At 41.0% G+C, this 16,804-nt stretch overlaps 1 protein-coding gene across 1 annotated transcript in view; it reads right to left on the bottom strand.

Annotated features, from left to right (window-relative positions):
• Nucleotides 1-16,804, bottom strand: part of TTC7A (tetratricopeptide repeat domain 7A) — a 243,016-nt gene that overhangs the window by 67,559 nt on the left and 158,653 nt on the right. The window contains exons 16-17 of the mRNA XM_054984113.1: nucleotides 11,238-11,354; nucleotides 2,892-2,989 (exon numbers count right to left, since the gene is read on the bottom strand). Of these exons, the coding sequence (XP_054840088.1) occupies nucleotides 2,892-2,989; nucleotides 11,238-11,354 (215 nt within the window). The remainder of the gene's footprint in view (nucleotides 1-2,891; nucleotides 2,990-11,237; nucleotides 11,355-16,804) is intronic.

Below are 16,804 nucleotides of genomic sequence, written 5' to 3'. Positions count from 1 at the left end.
GCACTCTACAGGTTTGAATCCCACTACCTCCATGAGCTTAGTAGATGGCCTTGGGTAAGCCACTCTTCTCAGCCCCAGCTTCTTAGCTGTATTGTGAGGATAATAATAACACTAACTTATTCACTACTCTGGGTGAGGCACTAATCTGTCTAGAAGAGCAGTATATAAGTGCAGTTATTATTATTATTGCGGGTTATTGTGGCAGCCAAAATTAGAGCAGATGGTAAAGTGAGATTGGAACCATTGATTGAAAACAATAGACCTGTAAAAGAAAGCAAAATGCTTTTCCATGGAATTTTCTCCTTTAGCATATAGCTTCAAATGTATAATTCTGAAGCACTGGTATTTGGCCAGTGACATTCCAGGATGTGGAAGATGTCCTGTAGCAGGTTTTCATGAAACCTATTCAATAGGGGATACCCTGAAACTTACTGGCCTCAGGCTTCAGGAATGTGTTGTGTATTTCAAGTGCAGGAATTGTGTGCATTGCCCTGGGTTATACAGCTTAAAACTTTCAGTCACCCAATTACAGGTAGAATATTTGAATTAAGATTTTTTTCAACTGCAACTCCATGTGTTATTTATGCATTGATTTGTCCATGCTATCTTTTATATATTGCCAAAACTAGTTGTTCCCTGAGAACTAGAATTACAGAACAGTGTGGTAAGTTGAGTAATAAGTCTTTAGAGGCACCATTTGTATTGCATTTTTAAGACAAGAATCATAGCTCTAGCAGTTCTTTCTTTTTGTTATTGAAAATATACAGTCTGAACATCACTGTGATATTAATCGTAGTTTGTTTCAAGGAGAGGCCTTCTGGATTCATACTGTGGACACTATACAACCTAGTGGTCTGAACAACTGGTTGGATATGTTGTCCACTATCTGAATCATTCTTGGCCCCTTGAAATGCAATGAGTATTCCTAATAAATAGGCATGAGTCAGCAATGTTTTCACAGCTGTGACCTTGCATTGCATGGACCTGAGAGAGAAAATGGTGAATTTCAGCATTGCATTTCAGTGGTAAATATATAGTTTTCTAGCTTGTTATATCTTCTTTTATAACAGATATGAACAAAATATATGAACGTCATCTTATTGAGTATATTATGGCTTGTTTGACTTTTCAGGATTGTTTATTGTTAGTATTTTGATTGTTCCAGTTGTCTTTATATGAAAAAGAAGCATACTCCACATTTCTGAAGGTAAGAATAATACTTATGTATCTGAAGAAGATAATTCAAAAGTCACTGCTACCAGCTGTCCTATAATGTTCATCAGAGATCCAGCTTTTTAAATTGTGGCTGTTTTGTATGGTTATTCAGATCTCATGTATTATTTCTATTCATATAAACTTGCAAGTAGTCATTGACTATATTCTGGTGAATGTTTGTATATGTTCAAACAAATTTTGTAATTGTTTTTCATTATTTGTAGGTATCATTTTGTTTCCTCTTATGTGGTTACACTTTATATTGGGTCCACTATAACCCCATAACTTTTAACCAAGTAAGCAACCGTCAAATGAACCCCATCAGAAGTGGGAAGCGCAATATCCTTCAAGACCTCACGCTTCTCAAACTGGCATTACCTCCATCTTTTCAGGGTTCATTTTCAAGTTGTTGACTCTCAGCTATTTAACCACAGCAATTAGGCAGTGACTCAAGACCTCTACCACACCCCCAGGAGATTTGGGTAGAGAGATATAGAGTTAGGTGTCATCAATATATCGATGGGATCCAATTCCAAAGCTACAGATGATTTCTTCTAAGGGCTTTAAATTTAAGTTGAGTCCATAAAGAACAATTTCAGCCAATCCAAAGCACATCCTGATACCTACTTCTGCCTCCAAATATTTCAACAAGATACTGTATTAAAGGCACACAATAAATCCAGTAGGAGTGACGAAGAAGCATAGCCTTTGTTTACATTCAGGTGGAGCGGCAAACCGAAAAAGGGGGGGGGGAGCTTCCTTCACGGAACTACTCAAAGGGGAAGGAAAAGGAAGCGTGCCAGACAATAAGGGGATAACTGAATTCTCTAAGGAGACTGTATAAATTTAATAATTCAACAAGTGAGTTATACCCTATGTAGTAAATATCCAATTAGTGGATACTTAGGGTATAACTCATTTGTTGAATTATTAAATTTATATAGTCTCCTTAGAGAATTCAGTTATCCCCTTATTGTGCGGTACATTCAGGTGGAGAACATCAACTAAAGCCACCAGTGCCGTCTCTGTCCCATATTCCAGCCTGAAGCCAGACTGAAAAAGTCTAGAGCATATGACTTGACTGGACTGTGATTTTCTTTTACCTTATAATTTTAGTTCGAGTGGTTTGTGTGACTACATAAACCTAAAGCAGTCTTTCCCAAACTTCTGACCCTCAAGGCATTTTTTTCTAAATTACAACTGGAGGGATGCTTTACACTTAAAACTCAAAAGAGTTTTAAAACATGCAAGAGTAAAATTACCTGCTTGTAATAGGTCCTCCTTTATGTCTCTACATGAGTCACTATGCTGGGCTCGCTTCTAATGGGAAGGAAGCAAGCCTAGAGCCGTGATGGGCAGAGACACAACAGGCAACCTCCTTTGCATCTTTGCCTCTATTTCAGGAGTGACTGAATGGTCCAATCAAACCTGATGCAGAGGCATAGAAGAATTGGCCCCTAGCTCAGCATGTGACTCATGCAGAGACAATGCAGATAGCCTCTTCTGTGGCATATTATTCGGATACGCATGAACTTTCAATGTATTTCATTAATTTATTTCTTATAGCATACCATCGGGAATGAATGCCTAAGGCAAGAAACCATTTTCAGGGAAATAGTCCGCCTTCATTTGCACTAGTCTGCCCACAAGAAAATGTTTTTTAAAAAATCTCTTACCAGAGTCAGTATCATGGGCATCAGGAAGTGTAAGATACATGCTGTTATGTTTCTTGGTTGGTGGCACCTCAGTCACACTGCTTACTTTCTCAGAATCGCTACAAGGGGATGACAAAAGCAACAATGTGATAGACGGTGACTTATAGGAAACACAGAGTATTAAGCAGACCTACAAAATGAGCATCAATCTGATCCAGTTGCCACCAGCTCTGAAAGCAGAAACATCTGTGAGTGCAAGATAGCGGCTGTCAAAATATGCTGAGGGGAACAGTTCTGCCAAAGTGATGAGAATTGCTTGTGTCACTAGCAGCACCATTTGAGCCATTCTGACAAAGCAAGCTAGCAAAGCAAGTGGTGGTAGTGGTGATGGACCCATTCAGAGCAATTTGGCACATATCAGTAAATGGCACATTTACGCCTGCTGAAAGTCTATCTCTTCATTCCCTTCATAGTGATGACAATCCTGTTTCTGCCCAGAATCATATAAAAAAACAGAAAAGGGGACTTTGAGTTCTATGGTAGACATGGGCATGAATGGGGGAAAAAACCCCGAACACCCTGTTCGTCGTTCGTTGCCATCCACGAACAACAAACAATGAACATGGACAAACATGAACTGTTCCTGGACATGTTCATTGTTTGTGGGGGCCAGAACCACCCCCACCCCCAACCACCCCCACTTAGCCCTCCTCCCCTCAAACCCACTTACCTGGCCCTTTAAAGATCCATTTAAACTATCAGCTGGCAGGTGGCAGGGGGGATTCCCCCCTGCCAGCTGATAGTTTAAAGGGCCCTGTCCTGGCAAAAACAGCAGTGTCTGCTGGCAGCTAGTTTGAGGGGTTACAAAAGTGACCTTCCCAATGTCCAATACCCATCAAATTTGCAGGGGACATAATCCTCACTGTCCTCTGAAGACTCCCCAAGTTTCAGAGAGATTGCACCCCGGAAAGGCATGATCCACGGGTCTCCCCGTTGGCTGTCATTTTCTCTTCACAGTGGCAAAAACGGGACTCTCTGCTGGAAGTACTTTGAAGGGTTAAAGCCAGAAGGAGTTCAGACAGAGTTCAGTCCCTCCCTGCCTCCAGTTGCCAAGGGGATTGATTGCAGGTGCCAGACTGTCTGGCTTGACAAACGGCTGGTGAATGCAACGAACGAGGCTTGCAACGACCACTTGTTCGTTTAGGATGGGGCCTCACGAACAGCTTGTTCGAGAACAGCAGATTAGACTGTTCCTGGTTCTTTTCTGTTCGTAATGCTGTTCGTGCCCATGTTTATTCCATGGGGCTCATGGTGACCTACATGGATTTCCTCCATTTTGCCCCAGACAACCACTGTGATGTAGGTTAGACTAAAAGAAAATGACTGGCAAAATGTAATGCAATTAGGTTCATGGATGTGTGGAGGTTAGAAATTGACTTTCCCAAGACCTAGCAAGGCATGCAAACTACTATACCATACTAGCCCTCTCTTAGTGCCTTTAATCCTCATCAGAGGCTATCTTGTTTGGAACTTTCATCTACTCTAGAAGAAAAAGCCAACTATTATCACCATTATCTAATAGAAATTTGCCTGGCCTTACAGTGCTAGAATATAGGAAACAAATTCACCTCCATCTGATTGGAAGCCCCTTAAATCCTGGCATCCTAGACGAATGCCTAAGTTGCCTATATGGTCGGGTCATACATGTGAGCCATCAACATGTCATACCTAATACTAAATTGGCTGGCCTCTATGCAGATGGCAAAGACAGAATACCAAGCTGCTTGCAAACAGGCAGGGTTCTCTTCATACTCGGAGGCCTCCTGAGGTATGCAGAAAATATGAGGTTGAAAATCAATCAAAAGAAAAAAACCTGTCTCACCAGGAATTGAACTGAATCACAAAAAAGGTCATAACTGTAGAGATCAATAGATGACAGCTGCTTGAATAGGGCTGCCGACTCCAAGATGGAGAAATTCCTGGAGATTTGGGGGTTGAGCCTAGAGAAGCTGGGGTATGGGGAGGAGAGGGACCTCAGAGAGGTATAAAGCCATAGAACCCATCCTCCAAAGCAGCCATTTTCTCCAGGGAAACTGAACAGAAATGAAACTACTAGGAGTCTGTAAATATTGATTTGTATATCCAAGGAGAGAGAAAAGCTTGTCTAAGGCCATCTAGTAAGTTAATGGCAGAGTTAGGATTTCAAGATTGCTGCCTACCCCCCTGAGCCATTCTATATAGTATAATAAAGCAGGGGCCATATCCTGTTTGGAAAAATTAAAAAAGTGCCAACAAGACCGGAATGGTTTAATAAGATCTAGAAAATTGTTTTAATGATTAAGTTAACATTTTATGCCTGTGCACACAGTGGGATGAATTTTGGAGCAAATAAATTTTATGAATGCTGCTCTATGCTTCTAATGTACTGAAATGCTATATCCCAGAATGGATATTTATGGGTACGTAACATTTTATTACCCATAACATTTATGGGTACGTAACATTTTTTGGTTGGGGGGGGGTTGAGTTGGTTTTGTAGTATAATAGCATAGTACCCAAGCTTCACAAAAGTGTTTGAATAAAGCGAAGTATGTTGATGCCGAAAACTGATGAAGTGAATTTCGAAATGTAACATTTATTGAAGAGATTTTTAAAAGGAAAAGATTGTCATGCAATAAATAAAGTGAAAAATATGTACAACCTTTTTTTTCTGTTGAAGGACCTCTTTGTATACCTCATTGGTGATTTTCCCTTCAGGATCACCAGGCTGCTGGGTGAGCTCACTCTAGAGCAGGCCACATAGAACTGCCCATGTGAGAAGCAGTCCTCCCTCAAGTCAATTCCTGCCACCTTCAGTATCTGCCCCTGGGACTTGTGGATTGTCATAGCAAAGCAGACCTTGAGTGGGAACTACAGTCTCTTGAACTCAAAGAGGTTATCTGATGGTATGAATGGTATGCGTGGTATGAACACCGACTCCCCCCAAGCACTGCTGATGAACAGTGTGGCCTCAATAATGTTCCTGTGGAGAGCTTCCACTCCTAATCTGGTGCCATTGCAGAGTTTGGGTGAGCTGTGGTTCTGGACCAGGATCACTGGAGCCCCCACTTTGAGGAGAAGGTTGTGGGCTGGGAAGCCAGGAGGGTTAAGCATGTTGAGGAACTCCACAGGGTAGTGGACCACATCATCCATTTGCACTACTGAGTCCACAGAACTGTACTCCATTTCTGCCCCTTTGAGGGAGTTGTTGTGTTTCATTAATGATGGCAGCCTTGTCGTTCTTGGGGGTCAGAATGGCATGCTTGCATAGCCTGTCCATGGACTACTCCCTGATAGTGGCGATATCTGGGTATATTGTGGCTGTTAGATCTGCTAGGGTCATCACTGCTGTGCCCTGGCCTTCAGGGATGGTCACCTTTCCCTTGGACTCGGGACTTGCTGGTACTTGGCCACTGCTGCTCCTGCGGTGTACCAAGTAGCAGTGGCCAAGTACCAGCAAGATCACCCCAAGGTGCACAGAGCAGCAGAGTCTCTCTATAAGCAAAACAATCCTGGAAGACAAGTAGAGAGGTGCTCACTTCCATGGAAGGTAAAGGCTCTCACAGGCATGGCATATGATCCTTCACTACCTTCAAGCTATCTCTTAAACTCATCATTGCAGAAACACCCCTGTTCAGCATCTCAAAACAAAGCAACATGGCCCAAGTGCTGTGGAACTGTAAGCTCATTGTTTGGGATGAGAGCACCATGGCGCTTAAGGGGTGTTACTGCCACCAAGAAGCCTTCTGGCAGATGTCGTGCAAGATACACTGATGCTAAAAAGAGTAAGCAACTTAGAGATGCAGCAAGGAGCAGGAAGAGATGATGGCTGCAAGAGGTGTGAGGTGGAGTTGGATTAAGGGAGAGGTGGTGTGGTGGGCACTTCGGCAGGTTCATGTGAGAGGTTCGCATTGAAATGGCCCCTAGAAAGGTTGTGTACCATCTCCCCATGAACATTTAAAAACTCAGCTGCAATACTGACTTTTATATAAAATCCCTATTCAGGAGTCTTGTACTGTCTTTCTTCAACTGTCTGCAGTTTCCTTTGCCTGATTTTTACCTCAGAACACAAAGTTCCACAGCTGACCCATGAGCCTGGCAGCCACACAGGAAAGCCAGCCATCGAATGCGTCCTGAGGTACTGCATGTGTCCCGCATAGTGTTTAGAATGTTGGGATGACGACCAATCAAGGCCACATATGCAAATGACCTCAGGGAGGCTGAGTTGGCAGTTGGTGGGGTGGGGAGGAGCACTCTGACAGCCACACAGGGAAGCTGTATCCCTATGGGAAAACACATTTTACCCCTTTTTAACCCCTTAGGGGGTGAATTTCTTAAAATCCCTTCTTAGTGAGCCCCTACCTCACAAAAGAAACGTCCTGCCCAAATTTCACGTTTCTAGGTCCAGGGGTTTGGGCTGGGCGTTGATGAGTCAGTCAGGACGTTTGTCTTTATATATATAGATGAAGTGAAATCAGCTTGTAAAACAGATTTGGTTATAAGAATTTATTATTTAACAAACTATCTACAACTTTACATTTAAAATCAGGGATCATGTCCCCATTCTTATACAAATGAAGTATTTTTGTTCATCTTGTAAAAATATCAGCCTGGACATTGTTATTACATTGGCTCTTCTATCATCATACATCAGCTTTATAATACCCACTTATTATTTCAGTCCTTCCTTGCCAACTGTGACCAGCAAAGTGTTATTAATTATGATCTTCATAATCAAAAGCAAGAGTGTCTTGCAGGAGGGCAAAGGCAAGAGGGAGACCCTTCATAAAATTTGTCCTACATTCTCCTCTGGAAAGCTGCCTTCTCACTGCAGACTGAGAGCCATATTGATTTTGACGGTGAAGTTTACTTTGATGTATGCTTTCATCTGATGTTCTTACTTTAAATACATTCAAAAAGCAAGAGGAAAGAATTAAGCTGTTCCACCTCAGGAATCATGTGACTGAGAGGCAGGTCATAATTTGTTCATAGGTAGGACTTTACTTGAATCATATAGACATCATTACTGCTATTTCACAGTCTGAGTGGATAGCTTCACACACAAAAATTCTGCTGAAGTATATAGTACAGTCACAGTATTATGGTTAAATATGATACCACCGAATTTTCCCTTCTATTATAAAGGAAAGTATGTATAAAGAATCATTACCAAGCAATTTAAATTTTTTAATTAACCGTCTGCTTACAACTAATCAACATATTAATTGATTAAATTGACATATGGCAAAAATTCGGTGATGGTGCCTTTTGAATGCCTTCAAGGAAGGAAGTCGTTTCCTCTTCAGCATGTGATCACTCAAACTTTAATGAACAAAACCTACCACTCATTCTGAGAAAGACAGGCCATCATTCACATTTTCTGTTTCATCAAATTTGTGAACATGAATTACTCTATTATGGCAATATTTCAGAATTTTAATAGAGAGAAAATTCAAGGACTATTCTGTATTGTTGGAAGATCCAAATTTAGAAGCAGTATTTAAGTGGGGCACTGTCCACTTCAGTAGCCAATAGTGATTACTGACAGAAAGAAAGGCAAAGTTGGGGGGAGGGTTGGATAAAGGAAGTAAATCTTTGAATTCTAGATCTTTTTTTTGCAATCATTTGACTAATTGGTGCAATCCTAAGAACTGATTCTTGGGAATAAGCCCCTCTGAATAGAGCTGAGTAGGATTCTGAGCAGATATGCTTAGGATTGCTCTCTTAGGGAGCAATACTAAGAAAATCTACTCAGAAGTAAGTCTAACATTATTCAAAGGGGCTTACTCCCAGGAAAGTGCCTTAGGATTAAAGCTTTATTGTGACTCCCTTCAAAAGGATGCTACGCAAAAATGCTTTCCACTCCATGCAGGAATTAAGTATCTGCCTCATTATCTTAATATGCTGGCAGTTCTAAAACTGAGGCGGTCATACCTGATCGCACATTGCAACGTATTGCCAGCAACTCAGAGGAAGGGCCGTTTCCTCGAAACACCTTCAGACCTGCACTTCTGTGACTGCGCTTTGGCTATAGTTGACTCATCGTCTCATACTTTTTTCCACTGTTCAAAGCATGCAATGGCCAGAAATAGATTTCTTAAAAAATGGCAACTGAAGTATTCAACCATTCCTGACTTTTTAAGATTAAGATTGCTTCTGAGTAGCCTTTCAAAAGCTGCATTATGGATGTGGCACAATGTTATTTTTAATTCTTAAGTTTTGTTTATAGTGTATGGCCTATGGGCTGTTAAGCTTGAATAAACTGAACTGTGTGTTTGTGTACGAGAACCAGGCAAGAGTTCTTGTCTGGGCATACCCTCATAGATATTCATGACAGCTAAAGATCAGCCTTCATATCAGCTTCAGTTGGTCCCACAAGCTTAATCTGGAGTCCTGTAATAATGACAGCATTGGTCTTAAAAGCAATCTTTCTTAACAAAAATTGTTCTATGGCCTTGGTGCTGACAGAATGGAGCTCCTGCATCTCATCCAGGAGCTGTACCAGAAGGCTTGATGGTCTCTTTCAGTTCTATGAATCTGTGCTTGCCGTTGCCATTCTCCAAACGAGGCTTGATTGCCACTAGTTTTATTTCCAAGATTCTGGTTCCTATAAAGTTAGCCGGTTATATGACACTGTCTCTTCCTAGTTTCCAACTGGTATAAAGTAACATCACTTCATTTGCTCAGTAGTTTCTGCAAATTTCAGATCTCTTGCTCACACTCCTATATATAGATTTGGATCCACTTACATGCTCATAAATCTCTCTGACCTCTGTAAGATTTACAATCATTTAAGTGAGTGTAGAATTGCAGATTTACATGCTTAACATTTTTGCTCATTTAAAAAAAAACCATCAATCTCAATGTACTACTCTTGCTCAAGCAGCCTTGCAAGTGAGCCAACAACAGTATCAAACCCCTCACCCCACTCAAAATGTTTATTCTGCCTACCTGCCCATGAACACCTATGCCAATCACTTCTGAAACTAATAGGGGAAAAAACGTTACAAAGAATCCCTGATTCAATACTTGGAGGAAGGGCCAGCTCTAAGTTTTTGTGAGCCCTGGATATGAGAAACTCATGGACTCTAGTGGAGTTGTCGTCATCCATGGTGGCACCAATAGCTGCATCACCATCTCTGTCACTTGGGAACAGCTGTTTGGACTTTCAAGCAATGAGAATTACTTTCTACGTATATGCTGCCTCTCCAGAGACTTGCTTCAGGTGGCTCACACAGTAAAAACAGTCTAATAAAAGCATAAAACAACAGCAGAAAAAAGCCATAAAAGCCACAACATAAAAAGACGCCAGAGGCATGAAACCAGTGTAAAACCATGTTTGGAAGTGTATAATGATATTCATAAAAGAATCTTCAAGCTAGAAGAAGACCATAAACTAGCTTTAAAATATAGAATCCCTCAGTTAAAATCCTGGGGAAAAAGGGTGGGGAAGGGTCTAGTGCCTAAAGGGGAGTAATGTAGGTGTGAAGCAAGCCTCAAGAGGAGAGTATTTCAGAGGTGAGGTCTCACCACTAAAAAGCCCTATCTCTGGTGGCCACTTGCCTTCTGCACAGAAAGGCCTTGAGAAGATTTTATAAGATTGCTAGCCATTCATCCTTTGCACACTGTTGGTTGTTTAGCAACTACCGTTACAAGAGAGCTTTGCAGTCCCCAAGCCACAGGCATGAACATATGCACAAAGCCTCACAAAGATAGCAGCAACTAGTGCTGGTAGTCACCCCCTTGTTTGTTCATGGACCTCAGCAGCTGCCATCTGCTGATTCTGAACCTGACAGTCAGAATGAGTGAGACGCATGTGGCCCTTCTATTGCCCTGCATTCCCCAGAAGTGAGAATCAGAACCAGCTAAAATATACTAGTTCCCCTATGTTCAAACAATCACTCTCCAATGCCCTTTCTAAGGCTGCCAGGTCTCCCGCTACAGCAGGTAGGGCTTCCAGGCTTCCTGCTATAGTGGGAGGCCTCCTGCTGGTATCAGTTCTTGACAAGTGGAAGGGAACAAAAGTCAGTGGTACAGAGTAGCTCTAGAAATTGCTGGAAACTCTATAGTTGCAGGATGTCATGGCCCTTCCATGGCCCTGCCCCTGAACCTCCTGCTTGTTGCTTAACAGTAGGAGACCTCCTACCAGGCAGCTAGTTGCTCATCGCCTGACATTCTGGTTTTCTACATTCAGGATTTTTTTAAATAAAAGCACATTCAGTCATGTAGGATCCCATCTATAGCCTGAACTGATCAAACTCATACAACAGGTTTACCACTATACTGAGAATTAGGCCTAAATGCAATTCTACTTCAAGAAAAACCTACCTGTGCTGTGAAACACTATACAGTGTCTGCCAAAGATGCAACATATGCCTGCAAGTCACTAAAGCCTCTTCTGGTCCTTTGTCCACCAACTCCAGCTTTACTTTGGTGAAGAGTAAGCTGTAAAATAAAAAAGGAAACATAATCACCATTATGGTCATGCTATTTCCATCTGCTGTATGTAAACAGTTGAAATTTAGGATTACTGCTATTCCAGGTTTAACCTCTGGGACTCCATGTTTTTGATTTAAAATAATGTTGGAAAAATATTTTCAAATGTTGCAGAGAACAGACCTTCAAGGATTTGGCTCAACCTGGGAGCATGTCAAGCATATTATTCCTGTAACAGTGGTTAGGCCTTTGTCCAACATTGCCACTGAAAACTTTCTTCTCCTTTGTTTCCGATTTCTTCTCCGGTTATCGAAATTAATCAATGATTATTTTAAAATATGCATAAACACAAGCCAAGGAACAAACTAGCATATAAAAAATTTGAGCAACGTGCTCTATGCAAACCTTCCATTTTCTGAAGTCCACCTAGCTCAAACTGGAAGTTCAGAATCAAGAGCTATGTATCTTTCTCATTCTACTTAGAGATTGATGCTAGTATTTTCAAGGATATGAGTTGTATTCAATGATATCTGCTAACGGGGTGGAATAGTACTCTTTTGCTACCTCCTTCTGCTATAGCCCACTAAACCCTCCCCTGTGGGTCAGTTCTAGGTTGGGAAATCCCTGAAGATTTGGGGGTGGAGTCTGGGGTTTTGGAGTCTTGGGGAAGGACTGGTTTGGGGGATGAGTGGGACCTCAGGGGGATATAATACCACAGAGTCCACCTCCAAAGCAAGGGAACAGATCTCTAATTTTGAGATCAGGTGAAATTCCAGGGGATCTCCAGGCCTCACCTGGAGCTTGGCAATCCTATTGCCTAGCAATGTTCATTCAGGCCATTTCTTAAAGCGACAGGTGCTGCTTCTATCATTTTGCATTTTTTAAAACCCTGCAATGTTTTTTTTTAAAGATTTCAGATTTTTCATCAAACTTGGGGCTTTTCTCAGGTTAGAAGAAAGATCAGTTTTGACAGACTATGTCCCCAATAAATATCCACAGATGAGGCCATGTTAAGAAGTAAATATACTGATACACAAAATAGAACAATGCATGCAAGCTCTTCTCCGCCTCACATTATAATAGAAATGTGTTTATATTCACCATGGGAAACCTTTGTTAGGTAAACAAGCAATGTTCAAAGATATTAACCTGGGTAATTCTCTTTTGAGAGTTCAACATAATTTACTGCACTGTTTACAAATTCAAATCCAGTACCTAAATTTAGCATCCACATAAAGGTACAACTAGGCAGAGAGAAGTGGAACAATTATGTCAAATGCTTTTAAGGGCCACTTCCAGCATCACATTACTGACATGGAGCTTAAGCCCCATGCACATCTGTACAATTTTTGAATGGAATAATCTGTATCTATTTTGGTGAGTGGGCATAAATGTGGAGTACTGTTTTCCCCACAATATGTAGCACAGTGATACAGCTAATATATAAAAATTATCAGTTAGTGAAGCCTTTAAAACAAATAATACAAATGAGATTAATACACAACACATGAAAATTCTAACAAAAATACAAATTAAATTTTTTTTCTTGTAGCTGATAAACTGAGTGCTAACCACAAAACTTCTGTTACTTTTTATGGTGCTTCTGTTTAATTTTGTTATAGCAGATTAACATGGCAGCCATTCTGTAATAAACAAAAATATGATTACTATGGAATCACATCACTCCCTTAAGAAATCAGCTACCATTAAGATGTAAGAAGAGTAAGAAAATAGCAAGAAGCACATTTTTTGTAATTATCTCATTTTAAAAACACCATCTTTTCTCTTATTATATGCTGCTGAGAGGTGCTAAATAGGAATGTTATGAATGTCATCATGAATATAATTGACAGTTGAACTTACTGTGTTCAAGGGTGTCAATCACTCAGTCTGTTTGATTCATGTCGAACAGCCACATATGCCTGCCAAACATGTTTGCACTGGGCTTTTGCAGAACTGTGCATGCACAAAGATGCTGCTGATTCAAATTAAACAGTTGCCATAGTGTCACTAAAGACTACTTAGATCAACACCAAAGGATAGGATTTTATTGAAATACAGCATTTATTTATGACTGATTTATGAGAGTTTTGAGAGATCTAATTTTCTATTTAAACAATTACCTGCTGTGCTGAGTAGAGCAGTTACACAGCAAGGATGGGCGGGTAGTTAAACTTGACTGGACTATGTGAGAGAACCCACGCACACACAATGCCAGTTGTGATGTTATGCATGGTTAGGAAGGAATACAGTAAAAGAATACTATGAAGCAATCTGTTGAATATTGACACACACACAAAAAGAATATTGACAAACAGAACTGGGAGGAGATAATTACCCTGACAATTATCCCTGTTTCCTGCTGGAGCTTCACAGTGCAGGGGGAGAAAAATAGGGGGAATAGTATTCTACCAGAATATAACCTCACTTCCAGCAAAAACCATGGAGTTCTAGGCAAATCCTAGAGCATCAACCCAATGTAATGAAGAATCAGAAGTAATATAAAGGTAAAGGTAATCAGAAGTAATATATTGTCGAAGGCTTTCACGGCCAGAGAACGATGGTTGTTGTGGATTTTCCGGGCTGTATCGCTGTGGTCTTGGCATTGTAGTTCCTGATGTTTCGCCAGCAGCTGTGACTGGCATCTTCAGAGGTGTAGCACTGAAAGACAGAGCTCTCTCAGAGCACTGAAAGACAGAGCTCTCTCAGAGCTCTCTGTGAAGAAGATGTTAGCAGGTAATTTATATCTACTCAGGAAGGTGGGTTTGGGTTGCGTCATCCTGTAAGAGTTTCCCAGGGTGTGGAATGCTAATGGAATGCTATTGCTTCACTGTATCCTGAGGAGGTTCTTTTACATATGGATTGATGCTTGATATGCTAATCTTCTCTGCAGGGCTATTGTAAGATGTAGAGTATTGTGTTAGCCTGGTGTTTTTCAGGACTGGAAACCATGCTCTATTCGTTCTTAAAGTCTCTTCTTTCCTGTTGAAGCTGTGCTTACGCTTATGAATTTAATTGGCTTCCCTGTGCAATCTGACAAAGTAGTTGGAAGTGTTTCCAGTCCTGAAAAACACCAGGCTAACAAAATACTCTACATCTTACAATAGCCCTGCAGAGAAGATTAGCATATCAAGCACCAATCCATATGTAAAAGAACCTCCTCAGGATACAGTGAAGCATTAGCATTCCATTAGCATTCCACACCCTGGGAAACTCTTACAGGATGACGCAACCCAAACCCACCTTCCTGAGTAGATATGAATTACCTGCTAACATCTTCTCCACAGTTTGACACTGAGAGAGCTCTGTCTTTCGGTGCTACATCTCTGAAGATGCCAGTCACAGCTGCTAGCGAAACGTCAGGAACTACAATGCCAAGACCACGGCGATACAGCCTGGAAAATCCACAACAACCAGAAGTAATATAGCATGCCAAAAAAATACCCGCATACTTGTCCCTACCCCCAATTACAACTGATGGGTTGCTGCTGGCAGCCCCAAACATAACGAATTTTCGAAAAATCAGGTGAATATATTGGACAAATATCATGTATTTCTTGGTATACTAACAGAATCTTCATTTGTGTTTGTCACTCCTGTTTAACTCATCTGCCTTCATTTGGCCCAAGGTTTAATTTGCTCATATTTTGTTCCTTCTTAAACAAGAGTACTTATCCTGTATCACTCCTCATATTTCAAAATTAAAACTCCTGGCTTCCACAAGTCTCTCTCAAATATTCTTTCTCACTACATTATTCCTGAAAGTCATTCAAAGAAGCATAAGTATTCCGGGGCGGGGGGGGGGGGGCACGAAAGGAAGCATGACCATTTGCAGTGCATTGTGCTCCATTTTAAGAGTAACCAGATCTTGAATACCTTCACCTGAATCCCTTTGTAATGTAATATTGACAAATATTTAATACATTGCAAGAGTGTTTAGTCCTTGAGCAGAATGCTGTTTTAGCTGTTGCAACACAAGCCATTAGTTGCACTGCAGGCATTAGAGTAGCTTCACATCATCTGTGGATTCATGACTCATAATTTTTTTTATTTTCACGTATTTACTTCATTTATACCCCACCTTTCTCCCCAATAGGGACCCAAATCTTCTTACATTATTCTCCTCTCCTCCATTTTATGAAGTTAGGCTGAGAGTATGTGACTGGCCCAAGATTACCCAGCAAGCTTCCATGGCAGAGCAGGGATTCACACCTGAATCTTTCAGATCCTATACGGACACTCTACTACTCTACTACTATGTCACACTGGCTCTCAATTGCACTTATTTCACTTATTTGTGCTCCACGGCACAGCCATGTGATGTGGCATGTCCTGAGCACATGATCTCTCTGCACATTGAGAGAGAGAGAGTAGAAATGAGCATTCTGGACCTGTGCCTTGCTTCTGCATGATCAACAGCTCTCAGAACTGTTTTTACACGAGAAGGAAGTCTTTATGTTCTGGATGAGTTGTGTGGTGCCCACTTCACCTACCTGGCCAGGTGACTCACAACAGCACCTACCTCACCTGTCCAGGCAGGCTTGGTTGCCACTGCTACACAACTGCCTCAGCAACACTACAGCCGAGCCCAGCATCGTACACAACTTTCCTGAGCGGACCTTCTTCCATGAGGAGGTGAGGCCTTTCCAAGGCCATTTTGGCTTAGCATTTTGGCCTTCGCCTTCAGTGTTCAAAGATTTTGCCATTTGTGGTAATCCCAATAACAGAACTTTGGTGAATGGTGGGTATGTACTGGGTAGCAACAACTATTAGTCAATTTGCTATTTTTTTTAAAAAAAGCTCTGCTTAAAATGGAATATATTTGAGAAACAGTCATCTGTCAAATTGTATTTGGTTACCTGAAAGATTGCCTCCTTCCACCTATGTCCTCCCATGACAACATCATTCCACAGGAATAATGAAATTGTCACTCAACAACAGAAGTCTGGTGACTGTAGGAGACAAAGGCTTCATAGGAAATGGATCTAGTGATGTGAATGAACATAGATTTCATGTTTCTGGCTTTGAATTCTTTTAACAGGATTGGAATATACACAGTCACAATGAATTAAACAGCTACAGTGATCAAAACATACATTTCAGTTTTAAAATGGTCTTTATACATATTGTGAAATTTCTTATTGTAAACAGAGCTAACTGTGTCTGTGGTGCTTTTTGGACAGAGTCTGAAGTCCCAAATGTATGGGAACTGTTTATCTGTTAATAGGACCCATGTGGTTGTATTTAAAAGTCCTAATTAGAAGGGTAAGAGCCCCTATTCCATGGGAAAGCCTTACGAGACTGTCCCCCACCCGTATGTTTGGGTCACTTAAATATAATCTGAGTTGCAAGGGAGTTCCTCGCAGATAAGCAGGGTTTTTTGTAGCTCGATGCATGCAAGGATTCTTAACTCAAGGTTTTATTTTTCAGTCTTTTTTACATCCCCTACTCTACTTTCT

This window comes from Eublepharis macularius, chromosome 1 (genome assembly GCF_028583425.1).
Source record: "Eublepharis macularius isolate TG4126 chromosome 1, MPM_Emac_v1.0, whole genome shotgun sequence".
Taxonomy (NCBI): Eukaryota; Metazoa; Chordata; class Lepidosauria; order Squamata; family Eublepharidae; genus Eublepharis; species Eublepharis macularius.
Note: the sequence above shows the minus strand (reverse complement) of the source record. Positions and strands in the feature narration are given on the sequence as shown.